This window comes from Bacillus rossius, chromosome 1, assembly GCF_032445375.1.
Source record: "Bacillus rossius redtenbacheri isolate Brsri chromosome 1, Brsri_v3, whole genome shotgun sequence".
NCBI classification, from domain to species: domain Eukaryota; kingdom Metazoa; phylum Arthropoda; class Insecta; order Phasmatodea; family Bacillidae; genus Bacillus; species Bacillus rossius.
In genome coordinates this window covers 376636759-376653039 of record NC_086330.1, presented here as the reverse complement: position 1 = coordinate 376653039, position 16281 = coordinate 376636759, and the positions used below count along the sequence as shown (strand labels likewise).

The window sequence follows — 16281 nt, the reverse complement described above, 5'->3', positions numbered from 1 at the left end:
CTTTTATACATGTTTGCTATTTAACTTCTTCCAATCTGTGTTATTCTGTTAAGGATAGGACGATGATAGGAAAAGTAGGAAACGATTGGGAGTGTTTCAAGTTTAATGTGCCTCGAAAAAGTCAAATCGATGGTTGTTCCAATCGAGTGGAAGAGAGATAGATGCGGCGCAAGCGTACAATGAGTGTAACGGGACACAGCATAACGGAACAATGTGTGTAACGGGACACTTTTTCGTGCGTGCAGCCGGCGTTCATCGATTTATTAGACGTCACGTCAAAAACCAGAAATATGCAAAATTGCAGATATTTGTAAAATAAGCGTATTATTGAACAAATATGATACCTCTCCTTACTAAAACAGGTTCACTTGGACTACTTCAGAGACTGCCTGCAGATGGTCGCCCCAGCGCTGTCGCAGAAGAAGAACTTGCTGGAGGAAGAGTGGGCGTGGTTGAAGGGCTTGTCCCCCATCATCGGCGGGGAGGGGCTCGTGTCGCACAAAGTATCGTAAGTAGCGCGTCTTCCTCTTCTATGTTAACAGAAGATAGTTTCCATAGCGTGTAGATATGGTGCAAGGATTCCCTTCAAAGAGATTTTTTTTTTCTTTTTCAAAATTTATTTTTAGTTCTTTTTTAATTAAAATTTTTTTTAGCGATGTTCGACCACATTTTTCCCGGATGATGTCCATGTTGCATTTTTGATGTCTTTCCGATCTCAATCCAGTATTTCTGTAATTATATTTGCCATCATGTTGACTTTTGAGGGCTCTTGCAAAACTGATGAATACAAAATGGCATCTTTGGTTTATATTCCTTCCCGTTTGTATTAGTTCTAATTTTTTTTGTTTCATAAGTTGAATTTCAAAGTTCAGTTTAGTTTTTTTTTTCCCATTGGAGGCGTACCAGTGGCATACCCTCAAGGTGAGGCATGTATAAGAGTGCGACAGAGTTCTACTTGTAGACTAGTGACGCGTGGGTGCATCAGCTAGCAGACTCTCACATCCCCTCCTTTTCACAATTTTCACAAACGATGCTAGTTTATACTTAAATAATACATCTTACACATGCATATATATTTATGTAGTACTGCTGCTTATGTTTCACAAAAGCAGGTTGTACTTGTGTGTATATTGCAATGAGCATCACGTGATATGCAGAACCAATCATCCCCATCTTTATCATTTGAAATATAAGGTTTCAAGAAAATCAAGACCATACATACTATATGGAGTGCTTTGTGAATGTACTCTAGAATTCTGCTGCTCTGATTTGTGTGAGTTTTATACAGCTGTTAAATAGCTATCAATAGAGCCGAGGTTTTATGGTGTTATTAAAATGTAAATTTTATCATTAAAAATAGGGAATTTCATCTTTATTGTCATTAAAAATTGAAACAGTGCATATCAAGCACAATTACATTGATAAATTGCTTCAAGAATTCATGGTAAAACACTTAATATGAGTACATTAAACAATACTACTACACAATATATTAGTGAAACTAAGCTGAACAAAATTCTGTAACAAAAACATTTAATGAAAAAAATATATATGTATTTGCAATTTTAAAAACCCAAAATATATACACAAAAACATTTTCTTGTGATGTTTTTCTATGGGCCTTTACCCATGACTATATATAGGTAATCATCTATAGACTGCTTTTATTTACTTTGAAAAAAACCATAGATATAACCTAATTAATGTTTTTTACTTCGTTCATAATATTTTAGGTTTTTAAATAAAAACCTAAAATAAAGATTTATGAAGTGAAGGGTATATTTTAATAGCTATAATGAGGCAATTGTGAATTTAGCTGCCTTTCGGTGTTTGATGGTGTATTATCTTCCATTTCAGTGTTTGGCAGTGTAGTGTATTGTAATTTTGCTGTTATTTTGGTTTTATTGCTATTCACTGTATAATCTTGCTTCTATCATCATTTATTTTTATAATCATAGTTTGGAAGTAGCGTACATAGATAGTTTTCTGTAACTCATGGCAATATTTTATTAATTTTGGGCCACACAAAACCTTTAAATTTAAAAGAATTTAATGCTACATGAATAGATGTGCAAACATTTATATTTAGTTCATGAAATGAACAGTTACAACACTATTACTATTTTTTATGTATTTTTATTTTTGACCTAGTTTGGTGTGTGATTAAAATTGAAGATTTATGTTAGGTAAAATAAGGATTGGGGTGATTTGTTGTATCACTAATTCAAATTAGTTTTTTAAAAAGTTGGCGAAGTTTATATTTCCAAAACTGCTAGTTTTATATTTTCCTTACTTTTCCTTTTAGATGATTCATCCACAGTTATTCTGTTTTTAATGTTTATTTGATTCCTGTATGTGTACAATTATTTACCCAGTTTTCACTAAAATAATTGACAGACAGTGAATTTAGTGAATGTGGCATTGTGTTAAGACTGTCATTTTTTTTCCAGTCAAATCACAGTTGGTTTGTTGAGAGGAATCGGACAGCATCTGGAGAAAAGGATGAAAACTATCATGGATAATGTGGAAAATGAGAAGTTCTGGGAGGTTGAAGATGCATCACCGAAGTAAGCACTTTGTGGCAGTCATTTCGATGACAAATCTTGAAATCTATATCCTTACCTACATCTAGGTTTTAATTGATTTGAAATGTTTGGTAAGATATCTTTTATTAATTAATAATGTAATTGCAGTTTCTAAGATATGAAATTTTTTAATACCATATTGCTAGAATTATTTTTAGCAATACTGGCACTTGGGTCTCCATTTAACTTTTTTCCATGTCAGCAATATTGCGCAGGAATTAAATCAGTAATTTAATTACAGTAAATGAGAAAATAAAATTTTTCCAAAAGTTATTAGAACTAATGGAGTACATACAGTAGCCAAAGAATGCTATATTCATGATAAGCTGGCACATTTTTGGATAACAAATGTTGCTAGTGTGATTAAGTCCAGTATGTGTTTTTTGTTATGGTTGAAAAATTCAAAAGTGATTCTGTTTAGTTGGCTACTACAGAACAGATATTAGTGCCCCATATTGTGAACAGTTATTTAGTAATAAAAATTATTTACATTTACAAAAAAAATGTTATAATTAATGAATGTGAAACTTTGTTTCCAAGGAACTATATTCAGATAACTTCTTAGGTGGGAGAAGGAAGCTTTTCTCTCATTCATAGTTTGTTAAAAGTATACATGAATAAATTGACAAATGATAACATTTTATCATGATAACAAAGGCTTAAACCAATAAAAAGAAAAATTTAAAATTAGTATTGAAAAAATGTTGTCTTCCATGCATACATGGTTGAATAAAAATGTACAAAAAAAGTACAAATTGAGATTGTGTTTGAAAACGTTTCCGAAGAGAAGTTACACATTGAATACATATTCTAATTTTGTTGATACCTGATTACGATTACTAGAAAATAAATGCAAAGAAACAAGAACTTATTTTGTATTAATTTTAAATAAATTGACAATAAAAACTGCAGACGAGCGCAAGACTGAAAAATCATAGCATATTGATAACTGTCTTAGTTTTAGAGCAGTTGAAGCAGGAAAGAGTGCAGGCTATCAAGTATAGTGTACTCTGCAAGAGATGCATGACATGCAACCAGCGAGTTATCTGTAGCAGTATTCAACTACGTATGCGCAATCTATGTAGGTATCAACTCAACCAGACATAATGCCAACCAGTGCTAGCTACATTTTCTTATGCGTTACAAAGGGGCAAAGGAACAGATAAAGGTTGTAACATTTGAATCTCTTTGTATATATGTTGATTAAAGAAGTAAACTGTAATTTCCTAACAAAATATGGTTTTAACCTTTTAAAAAAAAACAAAAAAAAATCTTTTATACAGGAAACCAATGTTTTGGGCCACTTATTATATGGGCAATAATAATTTACATCTTATGGAGAAAATGACGGTACCATAACATTTGACCAACTTAAACTGGAAATTGTGTTGTGTTGGAACATCTTAAACAAGTTTTTCTGTATTTACAATGAATTTTGTAGGTGATATTTTCGTAGCAGTTTCATTCATCTCTTAGTGTTAACTTTTGTGTTAAACTGTTTGTGAAATTAATGTTTTGAAAGTCAAAATTTCTAACAGAATATGTAGTAGAAATGTCTGTTTTGTCTGCAGTAATAATGGTGATGGTAATCAAAGCTAGTTTGCACCAAATGCCTTTTTTACAGTGGTTTTATTGTTTTCTTTTTACAGTATGAATTATTATGGTAAAGGCACAACACAGCCCAGTTTTAACCCGGGGAATAAATATTTTCAAACGCAAAAAAAAAAAAAATGGATTTTGTGCTTGGCACTGAATGTGGAAACTTACGAAGCTGCCTGAAATAAAGTTAAGTTAAATAGTTTTTTGGATGGTATAATAGTGAGGACAGTATCCAGAAATGATGGAAGGTTGTGTAGAACCTGTCAGGCAAAATAAAAATGAAAATGATTTTTTTTTTACAGGCACATAATGCTTGGTGTTTGTCGGGAATTCCAAACGCTATTCAACGAAGTGCGGGAAAACACAATAAAGATTGTGACGTTTGCGAAGTCCCTGAAGAACGACCTGGGGATCCGCACGTTTGCCCGGGCCATAGAGAACATCAACCACAGCAAGTGTTACGGAGCCAGCAAACTCACCTGTGGCGAGATGATCCTAGAGGCCATACGGGAGCTGAAGGTACGGCCGTTGACAGACCCACTGCGCGTTTCAAAGGATGCTTTAATAACTCTTGTGTGCATGTCATGCCACGTCATGAAAGTGAAATCGGTAATTTGTAAGCCTGTTTGAGTATTTGAAATTTAAGTCACTGCAAAAAAAAGTGGGGGGGGGGGGGGGGGGGGGGGTTGTGTTTGTCGGGGGTTATCTGTAAAGTCGGTTTACGGACGATAATTTTACGTGATAACATCATAAGAAAACTTTGATGAAAAATCGCATACTTTTTAATTTTCAAATATTATTTACAGTTTTTGCAAATTTAAATCAAATAATTTGTTTAAATATAATCATGAACAATTAGTTATAGAAATAAACTGAAATCAAATCAATGTCAAAAAATTGTTAATTTGAAATGATGAAATTGGACAGTTAAATCAAAATTTTAAAATTGCTGCGTTTAAAAAGCCCACCTTAACCTGTTCAACATTATAGAAGATTTTCTGGCACGGTGGTTGGCCGGTTCTTGCACGCTCGGCTCAAGCGGAACTTGACAATGAGTCATGCTTTTTCGTGCGTGCAGCCGGCGTTCATCGATTTATAAGACGTTATCACGTAACAAAATAATTTGTGAAGTATATATAATTAATAAGTAACTAGAAAAACAGATAACATATTTATCAGTTAACCCAAAAGTTGGATAGTTTACAAAGTAATACCGTATTTGCTCGCGTAAAGGCCCCGCCCGCGTATAAGCCCCCCTCCTTGTTTTGTAAACATTTTTGAGAAAATCTTTAAAAACCTGTTTTTCTGGGTTTATCTGAGGGCAGGGCAGCTTGGCATGCATCAAACAACAAGCCATGTATTGTGAGTGGCGGGAGGTGATTTTGTAAGCGGCAGTGATACAGAGACTTGTATTATAGTTTGTCCGTTCTCAGTAGGCCGTCGTGAGGCATGCCAGACGTAAGCAGTTAGTCCTATCTCAAACGACATAAAGATAAAGAAAGCTGGACTCGCGCGCTGCCGCTGTGTTGATGTCTTGATGTGGAGTGTTGTCGGTGAAGAAGAGGGGAAGTGAAGGAGGAAGGGAAGTGGGTCAAGGATTCTAACACTCCTTTGTCTGGTTGGCTGGCTAGCTGGCAGGAGGGAGGTTAAGCCATGCCTCTGCCTCTCTCCCCTCCTGACTCAGCGCTGCCTCTGCCTCTCTCCCCCTTGTCGTAGCGCTGCCACTCCCCCCTGCGGAGTCGTTGCCTCTCTCACCCTCCTGCCGCGTCGCTGCCTCCCCCGCCCTTCACATTCGAACAAAGACGCACGACTTGAAAAGAAAAATCTATTTTTTCCTCCAAATTCGCGTATAGGCCCCCTCCCCTTTTTTGGAGTCGAAATTTTGGGAAAAAAGGGGGGCCTTTACGCGAGTAAATACTGTTGTGGTTGACAGTATCAAAAACTTTTGCCAGATCAAAATAACAAGAATATACCTGAACACTTGAAACAACCTTAGCATGAGTAGGATTCAGAAAAGTTAGAAAATTAGTAATCGTAGTTAGGCCACTTTGAAAGACATGTTGAATGTTAGAAAGTTTGTTTTTGACATTGAATTCAAGATCTTTGTAAATAATTTAATCCAACACTTTAGCAAATGTGTTTAAAATAGATATAGGCCTATAATTACTAACATTCAATTTGCGGCATTTCTTGTGAATAGACTTTAAATGTTATCCAACAGTAAGGGTAGATACCACTATATATATTGTAATTAAAAGTGAATGTAAGAATAAGAACAAGAAGGTGTGAACAACCTTTAATAATGAAATTAGGAATACCATCAGGACCAGTCGATAGATTGGATTGCAAAGATTTAATGCTCCAAAGTACTAGACTCTTGGTAACATCATTAGTTACAGGAATAGAGTAATTATTTGAGACACATGGTAAAGAGATAAGGTTATTCAATGGAGATACATAAACATTGCAGCCATATTCAGCAAAAGTATTAGCTATAACATCATTTATCTTTGAGGAAAGAGGATTTTGATAACCATCTTTAAAATTTTTGTAATTTTTTTTTTTTTACCTAGGTTGAAATCTTAAGGTTTTGTGACAAGATAACAAAAAGCATAAATGATGCTGAAACAACGTGTGACGTGACGGGCTATGACGGCCTGGATGACAATGAGAAGCTGGCTCTTCTGGCCAGATGCAGGGAGGTTCTGCACACGGGCTACAAGTTTGGCTTCGAGGTGAGTGATATCACTCATATGGGGTCGTCCATTAATCACGTGATGTTTTTTTAGCAAATTTTTAACCCCCCCTCCCCCCTAGTGATTTGTGGTGAGGTTTCAGACTACTACCCCCCCCCCCCTCCCCCCCCTCCCCCCCAATAAATCACGTGTATTTTTTTGGTACAAAATATTTTTAAAATTTTCAGAATATTATCTTTAAATATAGGTATAATCTAATTTAATTCTGGAAAATTAAGCACAGTGATAAAAATGTCCAGACACACATTAAGGTTGCAGGTTTATTCTCACTGGCATAAAATAATAAAGGAAATGCTTATATGTGATTTACGCATGTATTCGGCGCCAAAATCACAGTCTTACTGGCGACTGGCAAGCCGAGCCGGGTGGTTCATGTTGCGGCAGGCGGGGATATTGTTGCCTGGCTACGGCGAGTCAAGGTCACGCGTCCCTTTTCTGTTTAGTAGAAATCGCGCGAAAAAATAAATACACGTGATATCTCTCTACACCCCCCCTCCCCCCTTGTGATATTTCGTGATTTTTCCCGACAACCCCCCCCCCCTCCCCCTCTTCGAACCTCACGTGATTAATGGACGATCCCTTACCAGCGACAAGTTTGTGTGGTGAATGGTGATAAAACCGAAATAACAAGTAAATGCGTGTAATTACACCATAAACACCAAAATGCAAGATAATACTCCATCAAACATCGAAATGCAACTAAATTTATGAAATAATTCAGCATTTTTAATTGAAACATAAACTCAATTCACAAAATCGTAGTTTTATATTTGTATATGTGTGTGTGTGTGTATGCATGTATATGTGTGTGTGTATATACATATATATTAAAATAATGTAATTTATTTAGCATGAAGTTTGTACCAAATAGATACTAAATAGATTGCTAATTTTTATACTTTTTTTTTAACTTGCAACTATTATTAGTAACTCATTTTTACATTATCCAAACACACAAATACTTTCTTAGTTATATTTATTGTTACGAGTTGTTAGACAAGCTTATAACAAATCATTATAGCGTAATAATTGCAAAAGTGTATCATATGTCTGTCAAAATCACACAGTTTTGGCGAAATAAGTATAATGAAACATTTAAGTGTCAAATTTGTTAATATTATTCTGTCTTTATATATAAACAAAATTCATAAAAAATAAAAACAGTAACACGAAAATCTCCTGTTGTAAGAATAAAATTGGTTTAAAAATAAAACCATGAAATCTTGTTTTAACCTATTGCTAATACTATATGGTACTTAAAAAATACATCATTTGGTAGATTCAGATCTTATGTTTACTGTAAATTGAGTCTGTAGCTCATTGCAGCGTGCAGTGTAACAGACATTTACTGTCTCTTTCCAATACACTGTTTCTGCCATTAGTGCAGTCTTTGTTACTGTGTGCACTGTTGCCAGTTGTAGGGCATAGAGCACAAACATTTAAGACACAGCTGTGTAATGTTTCAGGTGAATTACAGTGTTTCAGTGACATCATGAAGCTGAATTGTAACTGAATTTTGACACTTACTTCAATTTCAATCTTACGTTAATATTTTTTAAAGTAGTATTTTGGTTTTGAGAATGGATTCGTTAATGTTGGTGGCCTCTTGTACACTTATTCGTTGTTGTTTCTAGTTCCACAATACGGCTTCACGTCTGATCTGCGCGGGGCCCCTGCGGGAGAAGGTGGTGTCCGGGATGATCAGCTTCGCGCACCAGTGGATGCGCTTCGTGATGGATCGCTGCGAGAGGGGGAGGGGCCTGCGGCCCACGTGGGCCAATCAGGGCCTGGAGTTCCTGACGGTTGTCTGCGAGCCGGACAAGACCAGGTGGCTCAGCGACAAGGAGTTTGAGGTAAGTTGTGTGCGTGAAAAAAAAATTACCTTTTAAATTTTACCTCTATTTTAATCAAGGGACTAAGTTGTTTGTAATTAATTTATGATTGTTTACTAGATAATTTGTAAAGAAATCTAATTATAATGTCGTAGTTTTTTGTCATCGAAGGCACAAAAATACATATATGTATTTGTTTGTGGAGATAAAGAAAAACCTTTAATTTGTGGCTTAAATCAATTAAAGTTTGTTAACTGGTTGTAACACGACATAATTTTAAGACAAAACCACGTGGTTTGGTATCTGTCACTAAAATATCATGTTTGTACATATGTATGTACCTGCTGTAAGTGTGAAGAAAAATTATGTTTAAGTCCTTAGATGCATCAACTAAAACCATATGTGTAAAGTAAGTAGCCGCAGTGCTGGTGAGAAAAGGAGTTGCTGTGAGCTAGTAAGTTTTCTCAGGGTACTCGTGTTTCCTCCAGTAGTGCTCCACTGGCTGTAATGACCCTGATGTCGAGGAGAGGTTAAGCCCTAACATGTTCATTGACAGATAGCTACAGTTGCGGACCAAATTCCTTCAACAGCTGTCTTGTGGGCAGGAAGTGTGTGAGCGCCTGTGTGTGTTTGTTTGCGGAGAACCTGAAGACGAGCATCGACGAGTGCATCTCGCACGTGGTGGGCAGCACGCAGCCCCAGCCCCACCTGGCGTCGCCCCTGCCGCGGTCCCGGGCCGCCTCCCCCTCCCCGGGCCAGCGCAAGGCCTACCTGGCGTCGCGCTCGCTGCAGGAGGGCGGGGCCAACCCCACCGCCACGGCGCCCCAGCGCTCCCTGTCGCTGCAGGTGCAACCGGCCCCCGGCGACCTCGCCGGCAGCTTGGAGTCCCTGGAGGGCTGTCTGCACGGTGTGTGTCGTCGCTCGGCAAACCTCGGCACAGCATAGGTTGTGCGGAGCTTCAGGATAAACCATGTTATTTGCAAATTTGTTTCCACTACCAGAGTTTACGAAAAGCATTTAAGAATATGTTGAAGGGAGATGAGAAGTTCTGTTTCTGTATTTTGTTTTTAAACTGTATTCTGGGAGAGTGAAATGGCTAAAATCCGTGTTTTCAGAATAATGTTTAGACATGAAACACCCGGTACAGATTCTTGAAAGAACTTTTATGGACTTGCATTACACCTTCATCTTCATCTATCCATCATGTACGGTTATGGTTACCGCTCAAATCTCATAGTTGTCCTGTACACGACGAGAAGACCGTACGCTAGTCCGCAGCCTCGCGCGCTAGTGTCACCAGCGAGCGTCGCTCTATCATCCCGCCTCACCAACACAGATACTCCCCTGACTGGGCCTATTGCTTCATGCGAGACTTCAACCTGTATCCCTGGATAATGTGTTTTATACAAAACTTAGAATGATCCTTTTCGCGATGATGTTATGCTGTTATCCTGAAATCTGAAAGTCCTGAAATAACATTTTACATCAAATGATTAGGTTTGTTACCACTCACCACCTCCAGCTAGCTCAATTTAGGTGATGTGTGGAACATACATGTTACAGGTCACGAAGAAAGAAGAAATTAATACACATGGTTTGATGTATTACCTGTTTTTTTTTTTTAATTCATGGAAAATTCACACTATATTTTGTACAACAGAGCACACAAAAAAAAAACAATTAAACTGTACGTCCAGAAAAGAATAACACACAGAGCCATCGCTCGGCCCGCCGCCCGAACAACGACCGTCCGGCACGGTGCTCGGACAATGACTGACCATACAGCCTTCCTTCCCTTTGTGCAGGCAGTGTCCTGGGCTTGCTGGCGTAATTCTCAGCCAATCACGGCGCATGGCAATAGAAGCTCAACGAAATGCTTACTTCTGTTCCCACGACGCAGCGATTTTGTCTCTTTCTCACACACTCCCGTGACCGTGACTCACATGCCTAGCGTGTGAAACAAAGCCTCGGTCGTGGAAAAACGATGGATAATTACGTCAGCACGCCTTCCCACACAAAGAAGACAGCAAAAAAAAAGTTACTAGAAAAATAAACTTACGAATTTTAAAAATAAAAACAATAAATTACATTTACAATAACGTCGAAAAAAGAAAAAAAAACTTTACATCTAACCCGAAATATGAAAAAATTTTATAACAACCGATTATTGCTGGATTGCACGAGGAAGGCTGTAATCATGTGTTGTTACAGGTTTTAAGTTGTCCTGCAGTACTTTGTAACTCAGCTTTTGCAAGTACCTAGACTGTTATTATTTTCTATGTTGTTGTAAATGTGAAAGTAAATATCTTTGGGTACTGCATCAAGCTCAAATAGCTGACAGATTCCAGGAACCTTTATTTTGTTTGGACATATATTATAAGCACTGGAAAAAATATGAAATCATATTATCCTAAAAACTTATAGGGATGTGCGAGTACCCGATATTTTCGGGTACGGTTCGAATCCACAATTACCCGAACCCGGAATCGTTGTACGTACATGGATTCGAACAGTATTGCGAATATTTACAAAAGTTATAAATTAATTTAATACGGCTCAAAAATACTAGCAGTGAAAAATAAAATTGGGCTACTATTACGTAAGTATTTATAATATGATGTAACAAAGAAAGATATGTAAATTAAATAATTAACACAGTGACATTAAAAGAATTTCGAGAGCTTAAACTAGGCATGTGCGAGAAAGACTTTTTTGAATTCGAGACGAGATCGAGAAACCAATTTAAAAATTCTCGAGAATCGAGTCGAGATCGAGAAATCTGTACTTTAGTTAACAGGATAATATGATCCAAAAAAGTAAAACTCAATAATCTGACAAACATACATAATTATTCAATAATTTTATCAAGTATCCACAATTGCAATTGCAATTACAACTTTACCTTTACACTCAACAGTTTATTTGCCTACTGTCGTATGTAAACATACGTTATTGACTCCATAGTCTATACAGTTTCCTTGAGCCATGGACGGTACTTGATCATGAAAGTCTGAACATTCACCACTATCGATATGTCACTATCGATACGGACCGCAATTTAAACATCATGTTGCTTGTTATATACTGCTGGCCGTGTGTATAACCTAAGGCCATAAAACAAAATGCAATCGCGGAAGAATTCTGCAGTCATGTTTATATTTTTATTTTTTACCGTACCGTTTTACGTTGATACTTGATATTGATACTGAAAATGATTTATTTTTAACTTTAATGTTGGTTTTATTAACGGAAAATAATCATTTTCTTCTGTAATTTAATGTGATAACCACAGCACAATTCATTGTTTACGTTTACCGTTTCATGTAGTGACTTGTGAACGGAAGTCGTTCGTTTTTAACTTTTTAATAATTTATCGTGTATACTATTGTAACAAGTATATTTTATTTTATTCGATCTACGTTACGTTGAAGATGTATTAATTATTTCAACACGCAACTCAAAATGCTGCCTCAATATATTATATTACCTAACCTATTTCTTGTTTACAAAATTCTCGAAAATTCCGAGCCAAAAAAATTATCTCGAGACGAGATCGAGAAAATTTCTGTCTCGACTCGTTCTCGATGACGCCGAGACTCGCACATCACTAGCTTAAACTATAATTACGAATTTTGTCGCATAGCAAACTATAAACTAAAAACAATTACATACCTACAAAAAAAAAAGTCTTGGCTATTTATTACAGAAAAAATGGTTTTGTTTGCTGAAACGTTTATAAAACAGATTTTCCTGTGGCGTGCAGTTTATTACGATTGAGTTGGAGAATCGAATATGTTTTGGTTTTCATATTTTAAAGTGTTTATTATTAATTAAGTTTACATAATTATAAACATTTCAATCTCAGTGTAATGAATAATTGCCAGAAGTTACAGTTAGAAAAAGAGAACACTCATTATTTTTAAATTAATCCGTTATTTTTAATTATTCTGTGCTTAATATTCGGAATCGGATTTATATCTCAAATATTGCCAGGGATTCGAATCGGATTCGAACCGAACTGAAAATCAAGGATTCGCACATACCTAAAAACTTAAGTATTTATTTAAAAATAAGTGAAAATATTGGTTCCCCAATAGCTTTGAAAATGTTTTGCAGCAGTGTAGGTAGGCTCTTATAAACCAAAGTTGCACATAAAAACAAATAAATTTCTTAACAATGGGAAACTAACAGCTATGATTAGTGTGACATAAGACCAAATATGGTGATCTTTACACAATGTATAAAAAAATTATCAGTACAAAAATAGTGACTAAATTTACGTTCCTGATCACCTCCAGTGAAAAAGCTTGGTCGTATGTGTTATCGTTTTGTTTGCTTAGCTCACTATTGCATGATTTATTGTTTGTTGTGGGTTTCGAACTCTAATATATTGTTTTTATTTTTTCTTTTGCCTGAGAAGCCATGGGTTTTAGCTGTGTCAATGCAGGTTTTACCTGGGCTCACATAGTTAGTTTTAAGAATAGAGTTGGGATAGGGGCGTTAGTAGTGGGGCAAATCGCTGCCACGGCTGGCCAATCCCCGTGCAGAGCAAACAATTAACGAGACCCTTTCCCTCCACCCCACCCAGCACGACTGGGTGTATTGTCTTCAGCCCTGCACGCCTCCGAAAATACACTGAAGCTTTAGTTAGGTTAGAAAATAATTTCTAAATGTCAAGTTTGGGATAGTATACAATTTTGTTATTTGGCGGTTGTGTTAGATGCTACATGTATGGTGCTTATTTGCAGGTATGACAGTCTCTGAGAGAGTTTACTTGGCCGTTGAGGAATTGGAGAAGGAGCTAGATGAGAAGCTACGCAGCAGAGATCTGATCGGGAGAGTGAAGGAGACGGGCACAAGTGAAGAAGTCCACATTCGCCCTCGCAGTGTCAACTTCAGCTGGCAGAGGGGCATCAAGATAGGTGAGTAGCACTTCGTGATTTGTAGTTCCCAGGGCGTAGCTGTCTGAGAAGAATCAACATGCTGCATCGGAAGAGAAGAAACTATCTGCTGTCTTGTAGTGGAAGGAATTTTATAATGCGTATTGAGAAAATTTAAAATTTGTATCTCTCATCTTGTTCGAGCACACACATCAACATTCGAACCGACGCCATGATGATGCGTAACTGTCCGTTCAGTCAGAAGATCGCAGCACTGTCCCAAGGTCCAACGGGTGGTGCAAGAAGGCACCAAGTCGCACAATAAAAAAAAGTACACAGCAACCCTCAACACATCTTGTGTTGTATAAGTAGAGACCTTAAAAAAGGGATTTTATTTTTTCACGAAATTCGCAACAAAAAGCGAGGTTATTTTATTTTTATGTCCACTTTTACTAACTATAACATAGCTAAAAGTGCATAAAAATTCTAACTGTAATTGTTTAATTTAGTCATCAAAAGACAGCATCTTCACCATACTTCAGGTTCTGTCTTCTGTCTGTGCCGACTAAGTTGTAGTGATTAAGTAACTGTTCATTGGATATTCACTGTTCATTGTCAACATTGTTTAAAGGTCTACAAACAATTTGCAGTACTGCTAGTACAAACTGATTTAATTTATGTTCAGAGAAGTCAGCACTTTCAACATATCTGCTTTTCTTTTGCAGATCTCTTGTGTGTTTTCTTTATAGGCTTTTTAATCCTTGAAAATATCAAAATGATAAACAAGTTCAGGAATAGTTTTCATTAGTGAAATAACATCTTCTGATAAGGATTATGTTCTTTGGGCTGAAACACTTAAAGTTATAAATATCGGTGCAGAAGGTTCATGGTCCAAAATCATTACCACTTGAGTATTTTTGCCTGGTGTTCACTTGTTTGTCACTCTTTATGTGCTTTGCAAAGGAATCTTTTCTTTCAAATGTAATTAGGCATTTGCAATATTTACACATAAACCCACTTTTACAACTCGTCAGCTGTGTTTCCTTGCACTAACTACATTTTTTTGGCATTTTTTATGTGGACTTGTGGAGCCATTAAATTTTAAGACTGGAAATATTGATAACGTTGTTATTCACACCTCCAATGTTAAATCCACAAGCAGACAGTTATAAAAAAAGTTTTGTCGCTGCAGCATAAAGACATCGTTCAGACAACAAACTTATGAACAGTAGTAAAGAGTGCGGGGATAGACCCGCGGAGTGGTTGGGGGGGGGGGGGGTGGTATAGCGGCATGTGCAGGCGAATGAGAAGGGGACGGCCTTCACAGCATTAGCAAGGAGAGGGGAGGAAGGAATCTGCGACAGCTCCATTAGCGCTCTCTCCCCCCTTTCCCATGAAATTCTGAATTGTGATCCCGTGTCCACCCGAGACATTTCACAGGCAGTAAAGAAAAGCAAAAGGTCAAAACGGGCGTAAGTAACACAGTTTAGACACAGCATGTAGTCGTGTAGTTTTCCAACTGAGCTCTTCCAGCCCCCGGCCTGGCGTGTGCCGATACGGCGATGGCTCTGGGTATTGGGGAGAAGAGGTACAAAACACCAGCACAGTAGGACATGTGTAACATTCGTTTACTTGAGTAGGAATTAGTGAAAAAGACTGGAAAAAATTATGTAATCACGTTTTGAGTTCCAAAACAATTTGGGTTACTTATCAAGTTTATCAGTATCACCATTTTTTCAGGTCCCTGTGTATAACAAACAATGTAATTTCAGCATTTAAAATTTAAAACATCTTTATGATTAAGACACATGAAAGGGTAGGTCTTCACTAATAATATTTTAACTGATGTACACCCTTGTACAATAAAATTTTTAGTAAAAAAAACATGTCTAGAACAGAATTATTAAAAAAAAAAAAGTCACTAATGTTAAAAGTGTTACTAATAAGAGATGCAAGATCAAACAATGTAATATTAAATTTTTCTTATTCATTAATTTCAACATTTTGTTACAAAATCTGCTGAATAAACTTCATTCAATGAATTTACCGTAGCAAAAGATAAAAATTTTGTAATTTGAATTAAGTTTAGTCAAATTTGTAATTATTTCATTGTTTTAGTTACATTTCGGTATTAAATGGTGTATTAATTAGCTTTTTGGTGTGATAGATTGTATGGACAACCTTTGCAGTGTTATTTTGGTTTTATATCAATTAACCATATAATCTAGTCCCTGGTTATACTGAATTGCTTGTAAATGTAAAAAATCCTATAGGATAGGTATCTAAAAATTATATTTTAAAATGAGAAAATTTTTTAAAGTGAGGTACTTTATAATGTGTAATGACTAATGAGATCTCACTGTATTACTGAATTTGAGTTCGGGTTGACTCCCCTTTTCTCAAAAATTTGCAGACTTGTTCATCTCTATTCATTATGCATTCAAAATTGAATTAAAACGATGTATGTCCCTGAAAAAAAAATCAACAATATTCTTAAACATGATATAAAATTAGGTAGTTATTAGTTCAGATTAGTTATGAAAATGATGCATACCTTAAAAATAACATTCAACAAAAAATATTCATTGTTTAGTAATTTCCATAAAATCAGACAATTTTCATTGAGAAA

The 16281-nt window shown here is 36.3% G+C and overlaps 1 protein-coding gene across 4 annotated transcripts in view; it reads left to right on the top strand.

The window, feature by feature from the left end:
* Window positions 1-16281, top strand: part of LOC134528547 (mitogen-activated protein kinase kinase kinase 4) — an 86469-nt gene that overhangs the window by 32968 nt on the left and 37220 nt on the right. For all 4 annotated transcript variants that reach the window (XM_063362269.1, XM_063362270.1, XM_063362268.1 and 1 more), the window contains 7 exons: window positions 363-508; window positions 2451-2567; window positions 4487-4703; window positions 6758-6919; window positions 8575-8793; window positions 9415-9679; window positions 13521-13694. In XM_063362269.1, the coding sequence (XP_063218339.1) occupies window positions 363-508; window positions 2451-2567; window positions 4487-4703; window positions 6758-6919; window positions 8575-8793; window positions 9415-9679; window positions 13521-13694 (1300 nt within the window). The remainder of the gene's footprint in view (window positions 1-362; window positions 509-2450; window positions 2568-4486; window positions 4704-6757; window positions 6920-8574; window positions 8794-9414; window positions 9680-13520; window positions 13695-16281) is intronic.